This window comes from Antedon mediterranea, chromosome 5, assembly GCF_964355755.1.
Source record: "Antedon mediterranea chromosome 5, ecAntMedi1.1, whole genome shotgun sequence".
Classification (NCBI taxonomy): domain Eukaryota; kingdom Metazoa; phylum Echinodermata; class Crinoidea; order Comatulida; family Antedonidae; genus Antedon; species Antedon mediterranea.
This window is the reverse complement of record NC_092674.1, coordinates 19,034,336-19,056,064: the sequence shown is the minus strand read 5'-3', so window position 1 is coordinate 19,056,064 and position 21,729 is coordinate 19,034,336. Positions and strand designations below refer to the sequence as shown.

Genomic DNA, 21,729 nt, shown 5'->3' with positions numbered 1-21,729 from the left:
AACTTATACTGGACGACTAAGGAGGTATACCCTAGTATAATCCCACCAAGTGACTCCCAGGAGCAATCCGCCATTTTCTCACAAATACAGTATCAAATTTCCCTATATAAAAAATCGTAATTGAGTTACACTCAGATTTAAAAGATGACGGCTGAGTAAACGGGAACAGCGGTCCTACTCTAACTTATACTGGACGATTAAGGAGGTCCCCTAGTATAATCCCACCAAGTGACTCCTAGGAGCAATCCGCCATTTTCTCACAAATACAGTATCAAATTTCACTATAATATTAAAGATCGTAATTGAGTTACACTCAGATTTAAAAGATGAGGGCTGAGTAAACAGGACCAGCGGTCCTACTCTAACTTATACTGGACGACTAAGGAGGTACCCTAGTATAATCCCACCAAGTGACTCCCAGGAGCAATCCGCCATTTTCTCACAAATACACAGTATCAAATTTCACTATAATATTAAAGATCGTAATTGAGTTACACTCAGATTTAAAAGATGAGGGCTGAGTCAACAGGGCCAGCGGTCCTACTCTAACTTATACTGGACGACTAAGGAGGTACCCTAGTATAATCCCACCAAGTGACTCCCAGGAGCAATCCGCCATTTTCTCACAAATACAGTATCAAATTTCACTATAATATTAAAAATCGTAATTGAGTTACACTCAGATTTAAAAGACATGGGCTGAGTAAACAAGACCAGCGGTCCTACTCTAACTTATACTGGACGACTAAGGAGGTATACCCTAGTATAATCCCACCAAGTGACTCCCAGGAGCAATCCGCCATTTTCTCACAAATACAGTATCAAATTTCACTATATAAAAAATCGTAATTGAGTTACACTCAGATTTAAAAGATGAGGGCTGAGTAAACGGGAACAGCGGTCCTCTCTAACTTATACTGGACGATTAGGAGGTCCCCTAGTATAATCCCACCAAGTGACTCCTAGGAGCAATCCGCCATTTTCTCACAAATACAGTATCAAATTTCACTATAATATTAAAGATCGTAATTGAGTTACACTCAGATTTAAAAGATGAGGGCTGAGTAAACAGGACCAGCGGTCCTACTCTAACTTATACTGGACGACTAAGGAGGTACCCTAGTATAATCCCACCAAGTGACTCCCAGGAGCAATCCGCCATTTTCTCACAAATACACAGTATCAAATTTCACTATAATATTAAAGATCGTAATTGAGTTACACTCAGATTTAAAAGATGAGGGCTGAGTCAACAGGGCCAGCGGTCCTACTCTAACTTATACTGGACGACTAAGGAGGTACCCTAGTATAATCCCACCAAGTGACTCCCAGGAGCAATCCGCCATTTTCTCACAAATACAGTATCAAATTTCACTATAATATTAAAAATCGTAATTGAGTTACACTCAGATTTAAAAGACATGGGCTGAGTAAACAAGACCAGCAGTCCTACTCTAACTTATACTGGACGACTAAGGAGGTATACCCTAGTATAATCCCACCAAGTGACTCCCAGGAGCAATCCGCCATTTTCTCACAAATACAGTATCAAATTTCACTATATAAAAAATCGTAATTGAGTTACACTCAGATTTAAAAGATGAGGGCTGAGTAAACGGGAACAGCGGTCCTACTCTAACTTATACTGGACGATTAGGAGGTCCCCTAGTATAATCCCACCAAGTGACACCTAGGAGCAATCCGCCATTTTCTCACAAATACAGTATCAAATTTCAATATAATATTAAAGATCGTAATTGAGTTACACTCAGATTTAAAAGATGAGGGCTGAGTAAACAGGACCAGCGGTCCTACTCTAACTTATACTGGACGACTAAGGAGGTACCCTAGTATAATCCCACCAAGTGACTCCCAGGAGCAATCCGCCATTTTCTCACAAATACACAGTATCAAATTTCACTATAATATTAAAGATCGTAATTGAGTTACACTCAGATTTAAAAGATGAGGGCTGAGTAAACGGGAACAGCGGTCCTACTCTAACTTATACTGGACGATTAGGAGGTCCCCTAGTAGAATCCCACCAAGTGACTCCTAGGAGCAATCCGCCATTTTCTCACAAATACAGTATCAAATTTCACTATAATATTAAAGATCGTAATTGAGTTACACTCAGATTTAAAGATGAGGGCTGAGTAAACAGGACCAGCGGTCCTACTCTAACTTATACTAGACGACTAAGGAGGTACCCTAGTATAATCCCACCAAGTGACTCCCAGGAGCAATCCGCCATTTTCTCACAAATACACAGTATCAAATTTCACTATAATATTAAAGATCGTAATTGAGTTACACTCAGATTTAAAAGATGAGGGCTGAGTCAACAGGGCCAGCGGTCCTACTCTAACTTATACTGGACGACTAAGGAGGTACCCTAGTATAATCCCACCAAGTGACTCCCAGGAGCAATCCGCCATTTTCTCACAAATACAGTATCAAATTTCACTATAATATTAAAAATCGTAATTGAGTTACACTCAGATTTAAAAGACATGGGCTGAGTAAACAAGACCAGCGGTCCTACTCTAACTTATACTGGACGACTAAGGAGGTATACCCTAGTATAATCCCACCAAGTGACTCCCAGGAGCAATCCGCCATTTTCTCACAAATACAGTATCAAATTTCACTATATAAAAAATCGTAATTGAGTTACACTCAGATTTAAAAGATGAGGGCTGAGTAAACGGGAACAGCGGTCCTACTCTAACTTATACTGGACGATTAGGAGGTCCCCTAGTATAATCCCACCAAGTGACTCCTAGGAGCAATCCGCCATTTTCTCACAAATACACAGTATCAAATTTCACTATAATATTAAAGATCGTAATTGAGTTACACTCAGATTGAAAAGATGAGGGCTGAGTCAACAGGGCCAGCGGTCCTACTCTAACTTATACTGGACGACTAAGGAGGTACCCAAGTATAATCCCACCAAGTAACTCCCAGGAGCAATCCGCCATTTTCTCACAAATACAGTATCAAATTTCACTATAATATTAAAAATCGTAATTGAGTTACACTCAGATTTAAAAGATGAGGGCTGAGTAAACAGGACCAGCGGTCCTACTCTAACTTATACTGGACGACTAAGGAGGTACCCAAGTATAATCCCACCAAGTGACTCCCAGGAGCAATCCGCCATTTTCTCACAAATACAGTATCAAATTTCACTATAATATTAAAAATCGTAATTGAGTTACACTCAGATTTAAAAGATGAGGGCTGAGTAAACAGGACCAGTGGTCCTACTCTAACTTATACTGGACGACTAAGGAGGTACCCTAGTATAATCCCACCAAGTGACTCCCAGGAGCAATCCACCATTTTCTCACAAATACAGTATCAAATTTCACTATAATATTAAAAATCGGAATTGAGTTACACTGAGATTTAAAAGATGAGGGCTGAGTAAACGGGACCAGTGGTCCCACCCTAACTTATACTGGACGACTAAGGAGGTACCCTAGTATAATCCCACCCAGTGACTCCTAGGAGCAATCCGCCATTTTCTCACAAATACACAGTATCAAATTTCACTATAATATTAAAGATCGTAATTGAGTTACACTCAGATTTAAAAGATGAGGGCTGAGTCAACAGGGCCAGCGGTCCAACTCTAACTTATACTGGACGACTAAGGAGGTACCCTAGTATAATCCCACCAAGTGACTCCCAGGAGCAATCCGCCATTTTCTCACAAATACAGTATCAAATTTCACTATAATATTAAAAATCGTAATTGAGTTACACTCAGATTTAAAAGATGAGGGCTGAGTAAACAGGACCAGCGGTTCTAATCTAACTTATACTTGACGATTAAAGAGGTCCCCTAGTATAATCCCACCAAGTGACTCCTAGGAGCAATCCGCCATTTTCTCACAAATACAGTATCAAATTTCACTATAATATTAAAAATCGTAATTGAGTTACACTCAGATTTAAAAGATGAGGGCTGAGTAAACAGGACCAGTGGTCCTGCTCTAACTTATACTGGACGACTAAAGAGGTACCCTAGTATAATCCCACCAAGTGACTCCCAGGAGCAATCCGCCATTTTCTCACAAATACAGTATCAAATTTCACTATAATATTAAAAATCGTAATTGAGTTACACTCAGATTTAAAAGATGAGGGCTGAGTAAACAGGACCGGCGGTTCTAATCTAACGTATACTTGACGAATAAGGAGGTCCCCTAGTATAATCCCACCAAGTGACTCCTAGGAGCAATCCGCCATTTTCTCACAAATACAGTATCAAATTTCACTATAATATTAAAAATCGTAATTGAGTTACACTCAGATTTAAAAGATGAGGGCTGAGTAAAAAGGACCAGTGGTCCTGCTCTAACTTATACTGGACGACTAAGGAGGTACCCTAGTATAATCCCACCAAGTGACTCCCAGGAGCAATCCGCCATTTTCTCACAAATACAGGATCAAATTTCACTATAATATTAAAAATCGTAATTGAGTTACACTCAGATTTAAAAGATGAGGGCTGAGTAAACGGGACCAGTGGTCCCACCCTAACTTATACTGGACGACTAAGGAAGTACCCTAGTATAATCCCACCAAGTGACTCCTAGGAGCAATCCGCCATTTTCTCACAAATACACAGTATCAAATTTCACTATAATATTAAAGATCGTAATTGAGTTACACTCAGATTTGAAAGATGAGGGCTGAGTAAACAAGACCAGCGGTCCTACTCTAACTTATACTGGACGACTAAGGAGGTACCCTAGTATAATCCCACCAAGTGACTCCTTGGAGCAATCCGCCATTTTCTCACAAATACAGTATCAAATTTCACTATAATATTAAAGATCGTAATTGAGTTACACTCAGATTTAAAAGATGAGGGCTGAGTAAACAGGACCAGCGGTCCTACTCTAACTTATACTGGACGACTAAGGAGGTACCCTAGTATAATCCCACAAAGTGACTCCCAGGAGCAATCCGCCATTTTCTCACAAATACACAGTATCAAATTTCACTATAATATTAAAGATCGTAATTGAGTTACACTCAGATTTAAAAGATGAGGGCTGAGTCAACAGGGCCAGCGGTCCTACTCTAACTTATACTGGACGACTAAGGAGGTACCCTAGTATAATCCCACCAAGTGACTCCCAGGAGCAATCCGCCATTTTCTCACAAATACAGTATCAAATTTCACTATAATATTAAAAATCGTAATTGAGTTACACTCAGATATAAAAGACGAGGGCTGAGTAAACAGGACCAGCGGTTCTAATCTAACTTATACTTGACGATTAAGGAGGTCCCCTAGTATAATCCCACCAAGTGACTCCTAGGAGCAATCCGCCATTTTCTCACAAATACAGTATCAAATTTCACTATAATATTAAAAATCGTAATTGAGTTACACTCAGATTTAAAAGACGAGAGGGCTGAGTAAACGGGACCAGTGGTCCCACCCTAACTTATACTGGACGACTAAGGAGGTACCCTAGTATAATCCCACCAAGTGACTCCCAGGAGCAATCCGCCATTTTCTCACAAATACAGTATCAAATTTCACTTTAATATTAAAAATCGTAATTGAGTTACACTCAGATTTGAAAGATGAGGGCTGAGTAAACAAGACCAGCGGTCCTACTCTAACTTATAGTGGACGATTAAGGAGGTACCCTAGTATAATCCCACCAAGTGACTCCCAGGAGCAATCCGCCATTTTCTCACAAGTACAGTATCAAATTTCACTATATAAAAAATCGTAATTGAGTTACACTCAGATTTAAAAGATGAGGGCTGAGTAAACGGGACCAACGGTCCTACTCTAACTTATACTGGATGATTAAGGAGGTCCCCTAGTATAATCCCACCAAGTGACTCCTAGGAGCAATCCGCCATTTTCTCACAAATACAGTATCAAGTTTCACTATAATATTAAAAATCGTAATTGAGTTACACTCAGATTTAAAAGATGAGGGCTGAGTAAACAAGACCAGAGGTCCTACTCTAACTTATACTGGACGACTAAGGAGGTACTCTAGTATAATCCCACCAAGTGACTCCTAGGAGCAATCCGCCATTTTCTCACAAATACAGTATCAAATTTTACTATAATATTAAAGATCGTAATTGAGTTACACTCAGATTTAAAAGATGAGGGCTGAGTAAACAGGGCCAGCGGTCCTACTCTAACTTATACTGGACGACTAAGGAGGTACCCTAGTATAATCCAACCAAGTGACTCCCAGGAGCAATCCGCCATTTTCTCACAAATACAGTATCAAATTTCACTATAATATTAAAAATCGTAATTGAGTTACACTCAGATTTAAAAGATGAGGGCTGAGTCAACAGGACCAGTGGTCCTACTCTAACTTATACTGGACGACTAAGGAGGTACCCAAGTATAATCCCACTAAGTGACTCCCCGGAGAAATCCGCCATTTTCTCACAAATACAGTATCAAATTTCACTATAATATTAAAAATCGTAATTGAGTTACACTCAGATTTAAAAGATGAGGGCTGAGTAAACAGGACAAGTGGTCCTACTCTAACTTATACTGGACGACTAAGGAGGTACCTTAGTATAATCCCACCAAGTGACTCCCAGGAGCAATCCGCCATTTTCTCCCAAATACAGTATCAAATTTCACTATAATATTAAAAACCGTAATTGAGTTACACTCAGATTTAAAAGATGAGGGCTGAGTAAACGGGACCAGTGGTCCCACCCTAACTTATACTGGATGACTAAGGAGGTACCCTAGTATAATCCCACCAAGTGACTCCCAGGAGAAATCCGCCATTTTCTCACAAATACAGTATCAAATTTCACTATAATATTAAAAATCGTAATTGAGTTACACTCAGATTTAAAAGATGAGGGCTGAGTAAACGGGACCAGCGGTCTTACTCTAACTTATACTGGACGATTAAGGAGATACCCTAGTATAATCCCACCAAGTGACTCTTAGGAGCAATCCTCCATTTTCTCACAAATACAGTATCAAATTTTACTATAATATTAAAAATCGTAATTGAGTTACACTCAGATTTAAAAGATGAGGGCTGAGTAAACAGGACCAGCGGTTCTTCTCTAACTTATACTTGACGATTAAGGAGGTCCCCTAGTATAATCCCACCAAGTGACTCCTAGGAGCAATCCGCCATTTTCTCACAAATACAGTATCAAATTTCACTATAATATTAAAAATCGTAATTGAGTTACACTCAGATTTAAAAGATGAGGGCTGAGTCAACAAGACCAGCGGTCCTACTCTAACTTATACTAGATGATTAAGGAGGTACCCTAGTATAATCCCACCAAGTGACTCCCAGGAGCAATCCGCCATTTTCTCACAAATACAGTATCAAATTTCACTATAATATTAAAAATCGTAATTGAGTTACACTCAGATTTAAAAGATGAGGGCTGTGTAAACAGGACCAGTGGTCCTACTCTAACTTATACTGGACGACTAAGGAGGTACCCTAGTATAATCCAACCAAGTGACTCCCAGGAGCAATCCGCCATTTTCTCACAAATACAGTATCAAATTTCACTATAATATTAAAAATCGTAATTGAGATACACTGAGATTTAAAAGATGAGGGCTGAGTAAACGGGACCAGTGGTCCCACCCTAACTTATAATGGACGACTAAGGAGGTACCCTAGTATAATCCCACCAAGTGACTCCCAGGAGCAATCCGCCATTTTCACACAAATACAGTATCAAATTTCACTATAATATTAAAAATCGTAATTGAGTTACACTCAGATTTAAAAGATGAGGGCTGAGTAAACAGGACCAGCGGTTCTACTCTAACTTATACTTGACGATTAAGGAGGTCCCCTAGTATAATCCCACCAAGTGACTCCCATGAGCAATCCGCCATTTTCTCACAAATATTGAATTTCTAATACTATAAAAACCTTAAGCAATACTGAAAATGTGAAAAAATACACAAACGGCGTTTCATACTTATTGTCGGCTGGAAAAAATAAAAGTGGGCTGGCTTATTGTCGGCTGGCTTATTGTCGGCTAGCTTGACACAAGCACTGGGCTGCTGGATTGGATTCGCTCTTTTACAGGTTTGTCACGAGAGAAGAAACATAAGATAGGCCCTGCTATTACTAAATCTAGCATAAACAAAACTAGGCCTAAATAATTAGTGTTAAGCAAACATCCATACAATTAAAATGGCAGCACCAGAAATAAAGTATACGCAGGTAAGTTAGCACCGTGTGATGAGTATGAAGATAGAACTTAAAAAGTGTCAATAAAGTAGTACAGACAGTACGTCAGTAGGCCGGATCTCCAGTAGGCCTAGGTAGCCCTGATTGATGTGATATAATAAACAGTATATGCTTTGGTTCTACTAAACACCGAATTCGATCCAACTCGGCCCTAAAGTCAAGTCAATGGATGTCCACATGAAGAAGATTCCGGTTTAATCCTTTTCAAATATAGTTCAAATGTTAATAACCATACAATAGACCATTATTGGACAAAATGTGTCATTGGACTCTATAGAAACATGTATGTTCTGAACAATTTGACACTAAAAATAATTTCATATGTACAATATTTTTAAAGTTATGCGATTTTATGTAGTGTAAAGTTCAAAGGTCAATAATGTTAGAATCGGCCATTTTTTTGCAAAAACATGCCATTAGACTAAATATAAATGTGTAGTTTCTGAACATTTTGAGCCATATTTTGTGTCTCTCCTATTAGTGGTTGCTAAGATATGATAAATCAAGTTCAAAGGTCTCAAATTACAGAGAAACAGAAAATACAGGAGCAAAGAAGTTTGTTATTGACTTGACTTGTTTTATCTGATGATAATTGTAATAAAATTGTTATCGTATCGTATGTATGCATGACTGTGCCATAAAATTTCATTTCAATCTATCACACGATTTTAGAAACTGCTTTTGAAAGCAGTTACACAGTGATAAACCAGTATAAATATTTGCACATATTGGGACATCAATTATTGTTTGAACCTAGAATGTTTGTCTAATACTTCATATTTTGCATCATCATGTATTTAACCATGTCCGATATATTATTATTATCTTTAACTTATATTGTTATTTTACAAACTTTGACCCTCAAAATTTAAGCTTTACCTTGTAAGAGACCAGAATTAAATACTGAATTGAATTAGGTGATATAATGATCGCCTGCACAGCTTTAATTGTGTGTTGTGTATTCGGGGGCCGGTCATGTCGGCCCTAAACTCTTGTTAAGTCAAACTAATCAGTCAACTCGACCCTAATAAAAGTATGGAATGGAACTATTGCTAACTATTAAAACGGCAGAATATGCACGCTAGTGGCAATGAGCCGGTCATTGTGTTGTTGATACCTGTAATATTAGTTTTGTAAATATATTATTACCCTTTTGTTTTCCAAATCGTTCTGAATCTATTGTGATTTTGTGATTATTTTTCCTTGTACTGTATAGACCTAAATTCAAAATAAACTTGAAGATGATTATGCTAATTAACAGTAGTAATAAAATAACAATTATGTTGACCATGTCTCCTGTCCAAACAGTTTGCAATAGATTGGGGTTTGCATTGGATGGGTGGGCTACTTACAGTATATAGTATATCAACATTGGAAATATCAATAAGATATAACCTTCCTGTCATTTGATTAGATGATATGCCGGTATTATATATAACACCTTTAAATAAATAATTGATGTAGACCTTGGCTAGGCCTACCTTTTATTTGATTCTAATGACAGGAATCTATTTAGATGTTATTATAAAACAAATAATGAATGTTTTATATTTGTGTAATGGTACAAATAATGGTATTTGGTGAATGATGAAAGGTTATATATCAACTCGCCTCGTTGAGTTGAAATATAACCTTTCTTTCATTATTCACCTCATGCCATTATTTGTACCATTACACTCATATTCATTATTTGTATATTATAACACACCTGATTTTATTCTTGCAATTTGATTGGTCAATTACACATCATGTGTCATTTGGAATTAGCCCTATCTAATGAAAAAGTAATAATGCACGCTCAGCTTTCTGTAAACATTTTGAGAATGTGTGCCACGCGACGTTGTTGCCTGTCGTCTATACTGGTTCTAATCTGCGTCTAAAGTTGATTTTATGTTCACAAGAATAAGGATAACCAATGAAAATGTTTTTATATTTGTGCAATGGTACAAATAATTTTCTTGGTAAATTATGAAATTCTATTTACACTTCAAATTGAATTTCATCTTTCACCTCACAAAATTATTTGTACCATCGCACTCATAAATATTCATTATTTTTTTATTATGAGATCTGGTACAGTTCAAACACCTTAAAGTGTATATTAACAAACATTTGCGTGGTCTAAAAGTGGGACGTTTCGTACCGCAAAAGGGCTGGAACATCCCACTAAAAGTGGGCAGAATCATCCTAGGCCAAGTTGTCTGGACCGAATTGTCACAGGTTCCTATCTTTTATAGCTTTAAGACAAAATTACTGCCCAGTGGGAATAAGCCATAATTTTCAACTCGTCTAAGCACCCAGACAGTAAATTTTAAATATTTTTTTTGCTTTTTGGTAGTTGTTCATTAACAATGAATATGTGAACTCTGTGAGTGGGAAGACATTTCCAACCATCAATGCAACAAATGGACAGAAGATCTGTGATGTCCAAGAAGGGGATAAAGTAAGCTCCTAAACTTAACTTCATGGTTTTTAAATCCAGGATATTATTATTTCTATCTATTGTTTATAGTGCCACTTTTTTGACAGTAGAAGCAAAGCCATTTTCTAGAATGAGCAGACAATGATTGGCTATCAAATCTTTTTTTTTAAATTAATATGTTGTTTTGCAAAGAATATTTCATTTTTATGCTCTACAGCAACAATCTACTTTTTGTAAATAATTCTTATAATTCTTGTTTGTCTTTTTAGGCTGATGTTGACAAAGCTGTGGTTGCTGCACGTGAGGCAATGAAAGTTGGGTCTACTTGGCGCCGGATGGATGCATCACAGCGAGGACGACTTATGAATAAATTTGCAGATCTTGTTGAAAGAGACTTGGAATACTTAGCTGTTAGTTAACTCTTTTTTAAAGATCATAAGTCATGTTATGTTTTTTTAAATGACACGGCAACTTTGCATTCTAAATTTATTAGCATCAGTGGTGGTGATATTGTTTTGTACAAATCTTTTTCTTCTTTGTTTTTTCCCAATTTTTGTTTGAACAAATACTCACTATTCACTCACTAAGGGCCTGCTTTTGAGTGCATTGTTCACATTTTTCATCAATAAGCACCCACTGATTAAGGACCCATTCCCTACAATTGTTCACATTTTGTAAAAATAATGCATATACAGGTATACTTTAATAGAAACATTAAACCAGGTCATGTATTGTCTTAAATGTACGTTTTATGGTAAATTATGCTAAAAAGAGAGAAACAATGCACTACCTAAGTATCTCGTGGTGAATTTCCTCTCGTGGACGATCTTTAGGCCTAGCCTAGCTAGGCTTAGTTTTGTAGGCCTGTCTGGTAAACAGCAGTAACGTACGAACATCGTATTCTAGCTATAGGCCTACTGTAGTCTAACATTGACTAGTTGCTGCATTAATTGTCTTTATGTTTTGACAGAATCCGTTAATACAAATTGGGGGAAACCCGGTATTTTCGCTGAAACGTTACGGGTCTTCAATTTGTTTTGGACTCACTAATTTTTCACATTTGTAACAGTTTAAAGATGAAAAAAGTTATCGCAATGGGACCATATAGTATAGTAGTTTTTGACCTTAAATTAGATCTAAAAAACGTCTGGAGGAATCGGACTTTTAACAATTTTGTTAAATTAGAAATGCGTTTTCAAATAATTTTTCTTTTATTATGCGCTATTTACATAGTGCTTTACACTTGCAAAATGGTATAAAAAACAACAAAAGAAAAAATACCAAAAAAAATACATTCCATTCCATTCATGCAAATTAAACTTGAAGATGTAATTTTAATTTTTGTTTAAAAAAAATAGAGTGTTGATGATTTACAAATATTAATTGGTTGGTCATTCCAGAGTTGTGGTCCATATTTTGAGAAGGATCACCTGAGGCACATGGAACATAGAGCCTGGTAACGTCAGTGGAGGACCTAAGACCACTTCCACCTGGTTCATACTTAATGTGCAATATTATTTATATATTGGTAAACCTGTACCATAATCTTAAATAATATACTGTATGCTTTTCAATTGATAGCCACTCTATTTTTCGAAGAAGGGTAGTTGTACCATGCTTAGGCACTTCAAACACAAGACACACTGCCCAATTTTGTAAAACTTTCATGGTCTTAATATTAGATTTAGATGTATTGGCCAATAGCGAATTGCAGTAATCAAGTCCAATTAGCGCCAATGATTGTAACGCAGTTGCAGGTTTGATCAATGTATTTTCTAATACGCGCAATATTTCTCAAATAAAATTTAACATTGGCCTTTATTTTAAAAACGTGCGAGTTCATATTTAAATGTTCATCAAAGTGAACACCCAAATTTGTAACAACCTTAGATGGGGTGATAACGGCGTCCCCGATTAAGTGTTCCAAAAGAATTACATGATCAAGTACCGAATACGCCGCTAAGGTTAAACATTAATAGTACAGCAACTTTCTTCTCTTCAATGCTTATTTATCAGTTTTAACCTTTAAAGGTGTAGTTTCAGTACATCAATTATGCAGCAGAAACAGTCCCTGAGCCATTAATATATAGAATTTCTGACTAGCCATACAGTATCTACCATGACGACCACACAGCCTACCAATTACAGTTGAGAGTACTGTGCAGAAATACATTCTCATCTTAATATATATCTTAATTTTCACAGTACTGCAACGGCCTGTTTCTGCTGCATTGTGCCATATAAACCGGTTTTTTCAAAATAGAATTAAAACTACTAGTATAATTGTTACACAGTTTTTTGTGCTCCCAAATAACTGTTAAATTAGTGAGTTGTCAACGAAAAAGCATTCTCTACCAAAAATTCAATAAGGTCAGTCAGTAAAACATTCAAAGTGTTACAGTAGTTGACTCAATGTCAAAAAATGTTATTTTGCGTTGTTGTACAGTGATAACTGGTTAAATGGCATTCTAATACTAAATCGATAGGTTGTTTTTAACCGTTCTTTTAGAATGGTATTTAACTGGTTATTGGAAATTTTTCCGGTTTCTGTCAAGAAATTGGGGGTAAGCTATTCACACAGTTGTTAATCAGTTATTATTTTGCAGCAGAAACTGGTCCCAAGAATATATCTTATCAATATTTCAGTGTTATTTTTTAAATTTTAGAGGTTGGAAACACTCGATAATGGAAAACCACTGAATAGCAGTCGAGCTGGTGATGTCCCTGTAGTCTCAAAGACAATGCGTTATTTTGCTGGATGGGCTGACAAAGTCTGTGGGAAAACCATACCTGTAGGTAAGTTAGAATGGCATGGAATAATACAACTAATACATTTTAAGAATTAGTTATAAATAGTTTATCTGCATCTAGTGCTAAAAAAGAAAGACATTTATTTATTTTCAAATTATTAGCAGTTACCCATTTCACCTATATGTGGTTGATGTGGTTATCAATATTATAATTAGGTTATATGCATTATCATATAACCTTATAATCTTTATTAGCAATATTTTGTCCGTCAATTATCTTGAGATCAATTTCATCTATATACGTCAATTTTAAGTATAATCCTTATGGCCAGGAATCGATGTGGTTATCTTTTCATGGTGTGCAATTAAAAATTATGCGATCTACACACAATTTAACGAAATCATGTTTGTAATCATATCTTCACAAGCATGTATTATAAATAAACCAAATTTGATAGTCATAAATTTCAGGTCATATTTAATCATATGACAATACAAATATGTGCGTAGCGCATATAGCGCATTACAATTTTTAAAATCGTGACAAAATGATGACAGGGAAAAAACAAGACTATCTTTAACATTTGGAGTCAAGTTATTAACAGACGTGGAAATTATTTAAAAATATTATAATGAGCAGAATTCGTTCTTGAAATACTATGGACAAATACTACAGAATTAAGGTGTCGCAAATTTTGAGTAATGTACCCCTCAATTGAAATATCAATTTTCTTGTATAAAATCTTAGCTATAAAAGTAATTCCCAAAAATCTATTAGAAAGGCTCATCAAACCAAGATGCTGAAGACGGATTTCATAAGGAACAATTAAATAATTATTTTGTAACGTGGGCAGGAAAACATAATCTGGTGACCCTATGCTGAATTTTGTCAAGGTCCTTGACATATTGCATGGAGGGTTTAAAAACACACCATGCAGGAACACCGTATTCCAGAACTGGACGGACGAGACTATTATAATAGTTTAACAATAAGTTTAGGATTTCCACATCCAACTGTTCTGATTATGAAACCTATCGTCTTCGATGCTTTATTACTGGTTCGAAATACATGAGACCCCCAATCAAGTTTAGATGTCAGGGTGACTCCAAGATACTTGAATTCAAATGTTTCATCAATGGTATCCGAGCAAATATTATACGGTATTGTGTTTAATAGTTTATTTTTACTCCTAGTTATTTAGCAGACTTTATTTAAATCAATGCATATAACATATAATTCGTCATAGTGATGAATTAAATCTATTCACATTGCATTGTGAATCACGGGTGCGCATTAGAAACATCGCACGTTTAAAACATTTCAAAACTGGATAAAATAATAATGGTAGGCCTAATAAGATGTAGAGTATGAATTTTGTTCTCTGTAAATCTATCTATCTATATAAAAGGCAAACGCAAAAAGTTTGTCCGCTGTGCGACATCCGGTCGACTGAATTTTACACCCAACATCCATTTTGCAACGATAGTATGACATGGGCTATATGAAAAATATTTACTTAATTATGACTTATTAAATAATAAAAAAAAACACCTGGACCAAAAGGCTATCAAATGTCATTTACTATTATAACAGCTAAAACCGTGCAAATTTCAGCATTACCGTTTGGAGAGTTGAGTCGATTTTCACACAATTTTCAAGTAAAAGAAAAGCTATAAAGTAAAATAAATAATAATTTGTTTGCCTTGGATTTGTAATCAAAAAGTATGTAAATGCATTTTAATTTCACAGTTAAATAAATGAAATATTGTTTTAAATTTACTTTGTAGCAGTTTACATGAGGGATACTGTACTTATCTGTGCCATTGCATCATCGTATTCAAGATTGTCAACGTTGTACCACCTGTAGTTAACGTTGCACCACCTGTAGTTAACGTTGTACCACCTGTAGTTAACGTTGTACCACCTGTAGTTAACGTTGTACCACCTGTAGTTAACGTTGTACCACCTGTAGTTAACGTTGTACCACCTGTAGTTAACGTTGTACCACCTGTAGTTAACGTTGTACCACCTGTAGTTAACGTTGTACCACCTGTAGTTAACATTGTACTACCTGTAGTTAACGTTGTACCACCTGTAGTTAACGTTGTACCACCTGTAGTTAACGTTGTACCACCTGTAGTTAACGTTGTACCACCTGTAGTTAACGTTGTACCACCTGTAGTTAACGTTGTACCACCTGTAGTTAACGTTGTACCACCTGTAGTTAATTGAATTTATAAAAGTCTGCTAATTTCCAGGTTGTTGATCAGTATACAATATAAAAACTATAAGTAATGCTATATAAACTATAAGTAATGCTATATAAACTATAAGTAATGCTATATAAACTATAAGTAATGCTATATAAACTATAAGTAATGCTATCAAAACTATAAGTAATGCTATATAAACTATAAGTAATGCTATATAAACTATAAGTAATGCTATATAAACTATAAGTAATGCTATATAAACTATAAGTAATGCTATCAAAACTATAAGTAATGCTATATAAACTATAAGTAATGCTATATAAAACGTTACATGCCTTATCATTTGTCCCTATGAGCTTACGTTAGTTTTCGATTTTGTATATCAATCTAAGTAAACTTTTGTAATGAAAGTCCTACAGTTAAATAAGTGTTATTGTATAAAGTCCATGGAGTAATTTTTTTTTCCTAATAAGCCTAATTACATCTACATGAATACAGTATCGATAAAAGTGTCAAATTTTCAGTCTTATTTGTTTTGTGTATACGCATTGTATTTCAGTAATAAACGGCTACTACTGTAGGCCTAAGGAAACATTTGTTTGTACTGTATGGTAATCATTAATTTAAATAATAATATTTAACAATATATTATCCCCCTGAAAAATTTTTTTTTTTTAATATGTCATTTTAATGTTACATAATAATTATTCACTTTGGCCAAAAACTGGATTGAAAAAAATTTAAGGCAAAAAATACTTAAATTGTAATGATTATTTTTTATTTATTTATTTTTTTTACAGAAGTGAATAACTTAAAACTGCAAAATGGCCTATTAAAAGTCTGATTTTATTAATCTTCATTTTTTTTATGTACCACCATACCATTCAAAACTCTTTTCAATATGTTCTAGCAATACTTAAAATAAAGTTTCAACTTTAGAATTCATTAACTTTTTGAACTTATAATAAGCATTTAATCTACCAGATGTAGGTTATGTATCAATGAAAATGAGATTTTAATTTAAAAAAAATTATACTGTAATGAAAAATCTGTTATATGGGTTTTTGGTTAAATCTAACTTGAATTTTTTTTCACATAAGTCTCATAACTATATTAAAACTGCAAAATGGCCTATTCAAAGTCTGATTTTATCAAATTTCATTATTCATGTTTTTGGGGGACAATACATTTTTAATCAATTACAGGACACTATGGGTGAATATTTTCTAGTACTGAAATAATTAAGGATCTGAAATGGAAAACTTATATTGATTGACTATAAATGTTTGGGAAAAGGTCCCTGGTTTATTACTCCTAAAGGCCCTCCAATGCTGGATAGTTGCATTACAGGGGCTGCTCATGCTGGGGCCCCTTCTTAGGCTTAGACAGCGAGTCCTTTTACTGTACATATGTAGCTGTTGCCACTGCTTGTATATTATGCTGTTCAAGCAACATATTGGACATTTACAGGATAGTGCCTATTTTTAGGTGTTGAGTATAAAACTCTTTATTTAACAATCTGATAACCCTAAAAGATTGAAGAAAATGTTTCCAACTTACAAAAGATTTTATATTCTGGATGATAACTAAAATCTAGACGTTAGGTCATTTCATTGTCGAATGCCAATTTTTCCATGTACTATTGCAAAAATGTATTTAGAATTTTTTTTGTTAATTAAAATATTATCGTATAAATTAGTTTTTTTTCTGGTAATATGTAGCATGTGATATTACCAGGGAAGAGTTAAATTTAACTCTTCCCTGATATTACCTAACAAGAATATTGTTAAAAATTACTCTACTAAAACGTAACATTAATGTATGCTTGTTTTTAAAAGATGGTGACAATTTTTGCTACACTCGTCGTGAACCAGTAGGTGTATGTGGAGCTATCATTCCATGGAATTTTCCATTGGGTATGTTCGCATGGAAAGTTGCACCAGCTCTTTGCTGTGGTAATGCAATTATTCTAAAACCAGCAGAGCAGACTCCACTCACAGCTATCTACCTTGGCTCTTTATTCAAAGAGGTAAGGATATGGTTTGTTAATTGCAAAATAACGATGCACATGTATGTTAAATTTTACAAATCGTGCACTAAAAATATAAGATTTAATATATGATATATTTTTATTTGTACAATAATGCAATTGTAAATTGAGTGGCGACACATGGCTTTGTGTCATATCACGAAGATGAAAGTGCCATTATTTGATATATATATATAACGCAGTAGTTAAAGACAAGGAATTGTCATACTCTTGTTGGTATAGTGAGCCTGACTGAGCCTTATACTTGACATCAACGACGACAACAGTGACCGTCGATAGGCCTAGAGTTATGGACCAAAACAGACAGAGAATAGACCTAGTAGCTGCAACATGAAGAGTTCTTAACCATATTATTTGTTTATTTTTAGGCTGGTTTTCCACCAGGTGTTGTGAACATAATCCCGGGATATGGGCCAACTGCTGGTGCTGCTATTGCTGAACATATGGACATTGACAAAGTAGCTTTCACAGGTTCTACAGAGGTAAGATATAGTTCACATCCCTACACCTGGTAGGCCTACATAGCCCTGAATAACTCAATACTATTTAAGTCAACTCAATGATCAATCTGTCACAATTCTTTAGACATACACATCATTTAGAATTGCTATTCTGTATAGATAGTTTTATTAATGCTAGTCATATTAATAAACAATTTGTTTTTTTCCAAATTAAGGTTGGTAAACTTATTCAACAAGCTTCTGGAAAGAGCAACTTGAAAAGAGTGACATTGGAATTGGGAGGAAAGAGCCCACTTATTGTTTTAGCAGATAGTGATAGTATGGGGTTTTACAGTTACCACTCACAGATTTATTTACACTCTTTGACAATTAACCATCATATCATAAATGTAAAAATTGTGCATTTCAATCATGAAGACCTAACATTTAAAAAAATCCTCCACTTTTTTTTTCTTTGACATTAAAAATCCATCAAAAATACCATTACTGTAAATATATATACTATACTATCAAATTTTATGTGACAAAAAATGTGATGTGCCCATATATGGACATGATGATGTTGTATCTCTACCATATTTGTGCATATCACTTCCATATTTGGGCACATCACATTTTTTTGTCACATAAAATTGGATAATGTGTACAGAGCTTTAAGCCCTTTTTTTATGCATGCCCTAACTCACAAACATGATTTTAAAAATAAAGGTCATGCGACAACCTACAAATAAGTTACAGACTGGCTGCATTCAGGCCGAGTCGAGTAGTGCACTTTACAGCTATGGCTTATTGTGTGCCTTGCAATATTGAAAAGGCCCAGTCTTAAAAATTACAAACTTATAGGTTTTCCAAAGTGTTTATAATATTTCTTTATTTGATTTTTAAACAGTTGATGTGGCTGTGAATTGGGCCCACCAAGCATTATTCTATAACATGGGGCAGGTATGCACAGCAGGCTCAAGAACATTTGTACAAGAAGAAATGTATGATGAGTTTGTGAAAAAAGCCACCGATATAGCCAAGAAACGTGTAGTTGGCAATCCATTTGATGCTAGCACAGAATCAGGACCACAGGTATAGTGTCCAGCTTGTACTGTAGAAATATATATAATGAATAGATTTTAACCGATTCACCTCGATAAGCACTTAAAGCGCTCATGAGGTTAAAAGTCAAGGTCATTGTAAACAAATTGTCAACAAATAAAAAGTAAAATTTACATGCGCAGTTTGATGTACATGAATCGTGACAAAAATGATACAAAATACTCACAACTTTTTTTTTTAAATATACTTCTAAATATATAAAAACAATTGTTGAAGTTAGTTTGAAATTTATTTATTCTTTGTTTTTATTTTTCCTATCAAACAGTAGGATAAAGTCAAAAATTGTATTCATATAAAACTGATAATTTAAATCTGTAGGTAGACAAAGAACAATTTGATAAGATCTTGGAAATGATTGAGAGTGGAAAGAAGGAAGGGGCAAAGCTTGAATGTGGTGGTGGCCGTAAAGGAGACCAGGGTTATTTTATTCAGCCCACTGTCTTCTCTAATGTTACTGATGATATGCGAATCGCACGTGAAGAGGTAAAACAGATTTGATTGAAAAAATAAACTTATAACATATATCGAGATATTGAATTATTAGAAGAATCAAATTATCATATTGAAGTTTTTATAGACTGAGGTGGCTCATGTACCATACAGAATATTGGAGTATAATTATCAAAACACAGCAATACCAACCATAGTTCATTTCCTCAGATTTTTGGACCTGTTCAACAAATAATAAAGTTCAAAGATGTTGAGGAAGTTGTAGAGAGAGCTAACAGAACATTGTATGGTCTTGCTGCGGCAGTATTCACCAATGACATTAACAAGGCCATTATGGTGTCCAATCGACTTCAAGCTGGTACAGTTTGGTATGCTATCTTTTGCACTTCTTCTTAAATAGAATTTGTAAGACTATTGTAACATCTGTTTCAATAAACATGTGAAGATACATTTTGCAACCAGGGAAAATAATTTCAAGTCATTGAACAACATGATTAATACACGTTAAATCAATTTTCTTAAGTTATTCAAAGTGAAATAACAAATTTGTATTTTGTTTCATAGGTTACAGGATGGGTAAATGTTTTCAATTTGAAAATTAAAAACATAAATTTTAAATATATTTTTGATAGGGTTAACCAGTATCACAATGTAGATGTTGCTAGTCCTTTTGGCGGATATAAGATGTCTGGTTCTGGTCGTGAATTGTAAGTTCAAATGAAAACGTATAAATCATGTTGATAAGGTCTAAAAAATAATTCTTTATGCATGCTCTATTTTTTACGCGTTCTCTCACAAGAACTATTTAATTCCTTGTGTGGAATACTGCCTGCCTACGGGCCTTTTTATTAATCATATACAAATGCTGCAATAATAGATTACATATTGCGCTACTACTGTGTATATTATTTAACCCTGTAATAAACAACTTTGGTACTACTATAGCAGGTATTGATTAATTATTAAATGAATTCCTTGTTTCATTTCAGGGGTGAAGAAGGTCTTCATGAGTACTCGGAAATCAAAACAGTAAGTAATTAAGAATCCCTAAATAAAGTAATATTGATACTGATGGTTGTACTGATCATAATAATAATCTTTATTTTTATTACTTAGGTTATGATCAAGATACCAGAAAAGACCTGTTAAACATAATGGTAACAGGCTTATAAACGCAATTATGTCAACACAAGATATATAAACATTTATTATTGATTTATTACTAATAGTAATGAAATATTAGGGAGCTTTCGCACGTAAAAGTTAATTTTAACAGATGACAACATACTACTCATTTGCATAACAGCGTAGTTCAGCGAAAAGTTAAACATGCTTGTTCGTTTTAATTTCGCTTTAATCCAAAGTGTAGAATGAAATGATGATCGCATAAATACTGTAAATCTTCTAATAGTAACCCCCCCCCCCCCCACCCCTTCTAATAGTAACCCACCTTATAAGTCAATCTATAATAATAACCCACTACTCTAATAGTAACCCATGGGGGTTACTATTAGGGTCACAAAAACTATTGACAAAATGACATAAGAATAATAATCCAGGGTTACAGTTAGAAGATGTACAGTACAAATCATTGAATTATTCCTTGGCCTATCATACTTGGGTATAAATAGCATACTGAGATGAACAATTCTTATTGTTTGGCTTAATTACTTTAAATTTACCATTTTGTTACCAAATATAATGATTCATCCATGTTTCTCCCTGGATTATATGATTTTTATGATTTTAAAGTGTTTTTGTGATTTCAACCATTAAACCTATAGATGATTTTGTATAATTCTCTAAATAATATGTGTATAATGCTGCCAGATAAGATGAAGATTATTACCAATACAGTATTTTTGTTAATTAAATATACATATAGAAAACGTTATATATTGTTTTATTATATAATTATATATTGTAATAATAATATGAATGAAGAAGATGATCTCAAGTGCTTTCAATGAAATAAACAAGAAAACCTTGCTATCGTCTAATAGTTGTCTCTTTC

At 34.7% G+C, this 21,729-nt stretch overlaps 1 protein-coding gene across 2 annotated transcripts; it reads left to right on the top strand.

The window, feature by feature from the left end:
- The first annotated feature begins 8,096 nt into the window (after positions 1-8,096).
- LOC140048876 (retinal dehydrogenase 2-like) lies at positions 8,097-21,661 on the top strand. Of its 2 annotated transcripts, XM_072093679.1 has the most exons (13): positions 8,097-8,237; positions 10,603-10,707; positions 10,956-11,096; positions 13,353-13,482; positions 17,489-17,679; positions 18,069-18,182; positions 18,377-18,479; positions 19,051-19,235; positions 19,584-19,748; positions 19,926-20,083; positions 20,348-20,422; positions 20,705-20,744; positions 20,832-21,661. In XM_072093679.1, the coding sequence occupies exons 1-13, from the start codon at positions 8,208-8,210 to the stop codon at positions 20,862-20,864; spliced, it is 1,470 nt and encodes a 489-aa protein (XP_071949780.1). In that variant the 5' UTR covers positions 8,097-8,207; the 3' UTR covers positions 20,865-21,661. The 2 variants fall into 2 exon arrangements, with proteins under 2 accessions (XP_071949780.1, XP_071949781.1); XM_072093680.1 differs by lacking the exons at positions 8,097-8,237; positions 10,603-10,707 and adding an exon at positions 13,196-13,250 and having other exon boundaries at positions 11,047-11,096.
- The last annotated feature ends 68 nt before the right edge of the window (positions 21,662-21,729 follow it).

What these genes read in the sequence shown, in the direction of transcription:
- LOC140048876 (XM_072093679.1), top strand. Translation starts at nt 8,208, where the DNA reads ATGGCAGCACCAGAAATAAAGTATACGCAG. An exon ending in CTTTCACAGGTTCTACAGAG is followed by an intron (nt 18,183 to 18,376) that starts GTAAGATATAGT and finishes TTCCAAATTAAG; the next exon opens with GTTGGTAAACTTATTCAACA. An exon ending in TGTTTTAGCAGATAGTGATA is followed by an intron (nt 18,480 to 19,050) that starts GTATGGGGTTTT and finishes ATTTTTAAACAG; the next exon opens with TTGATGTGGCTGTGAATTGG.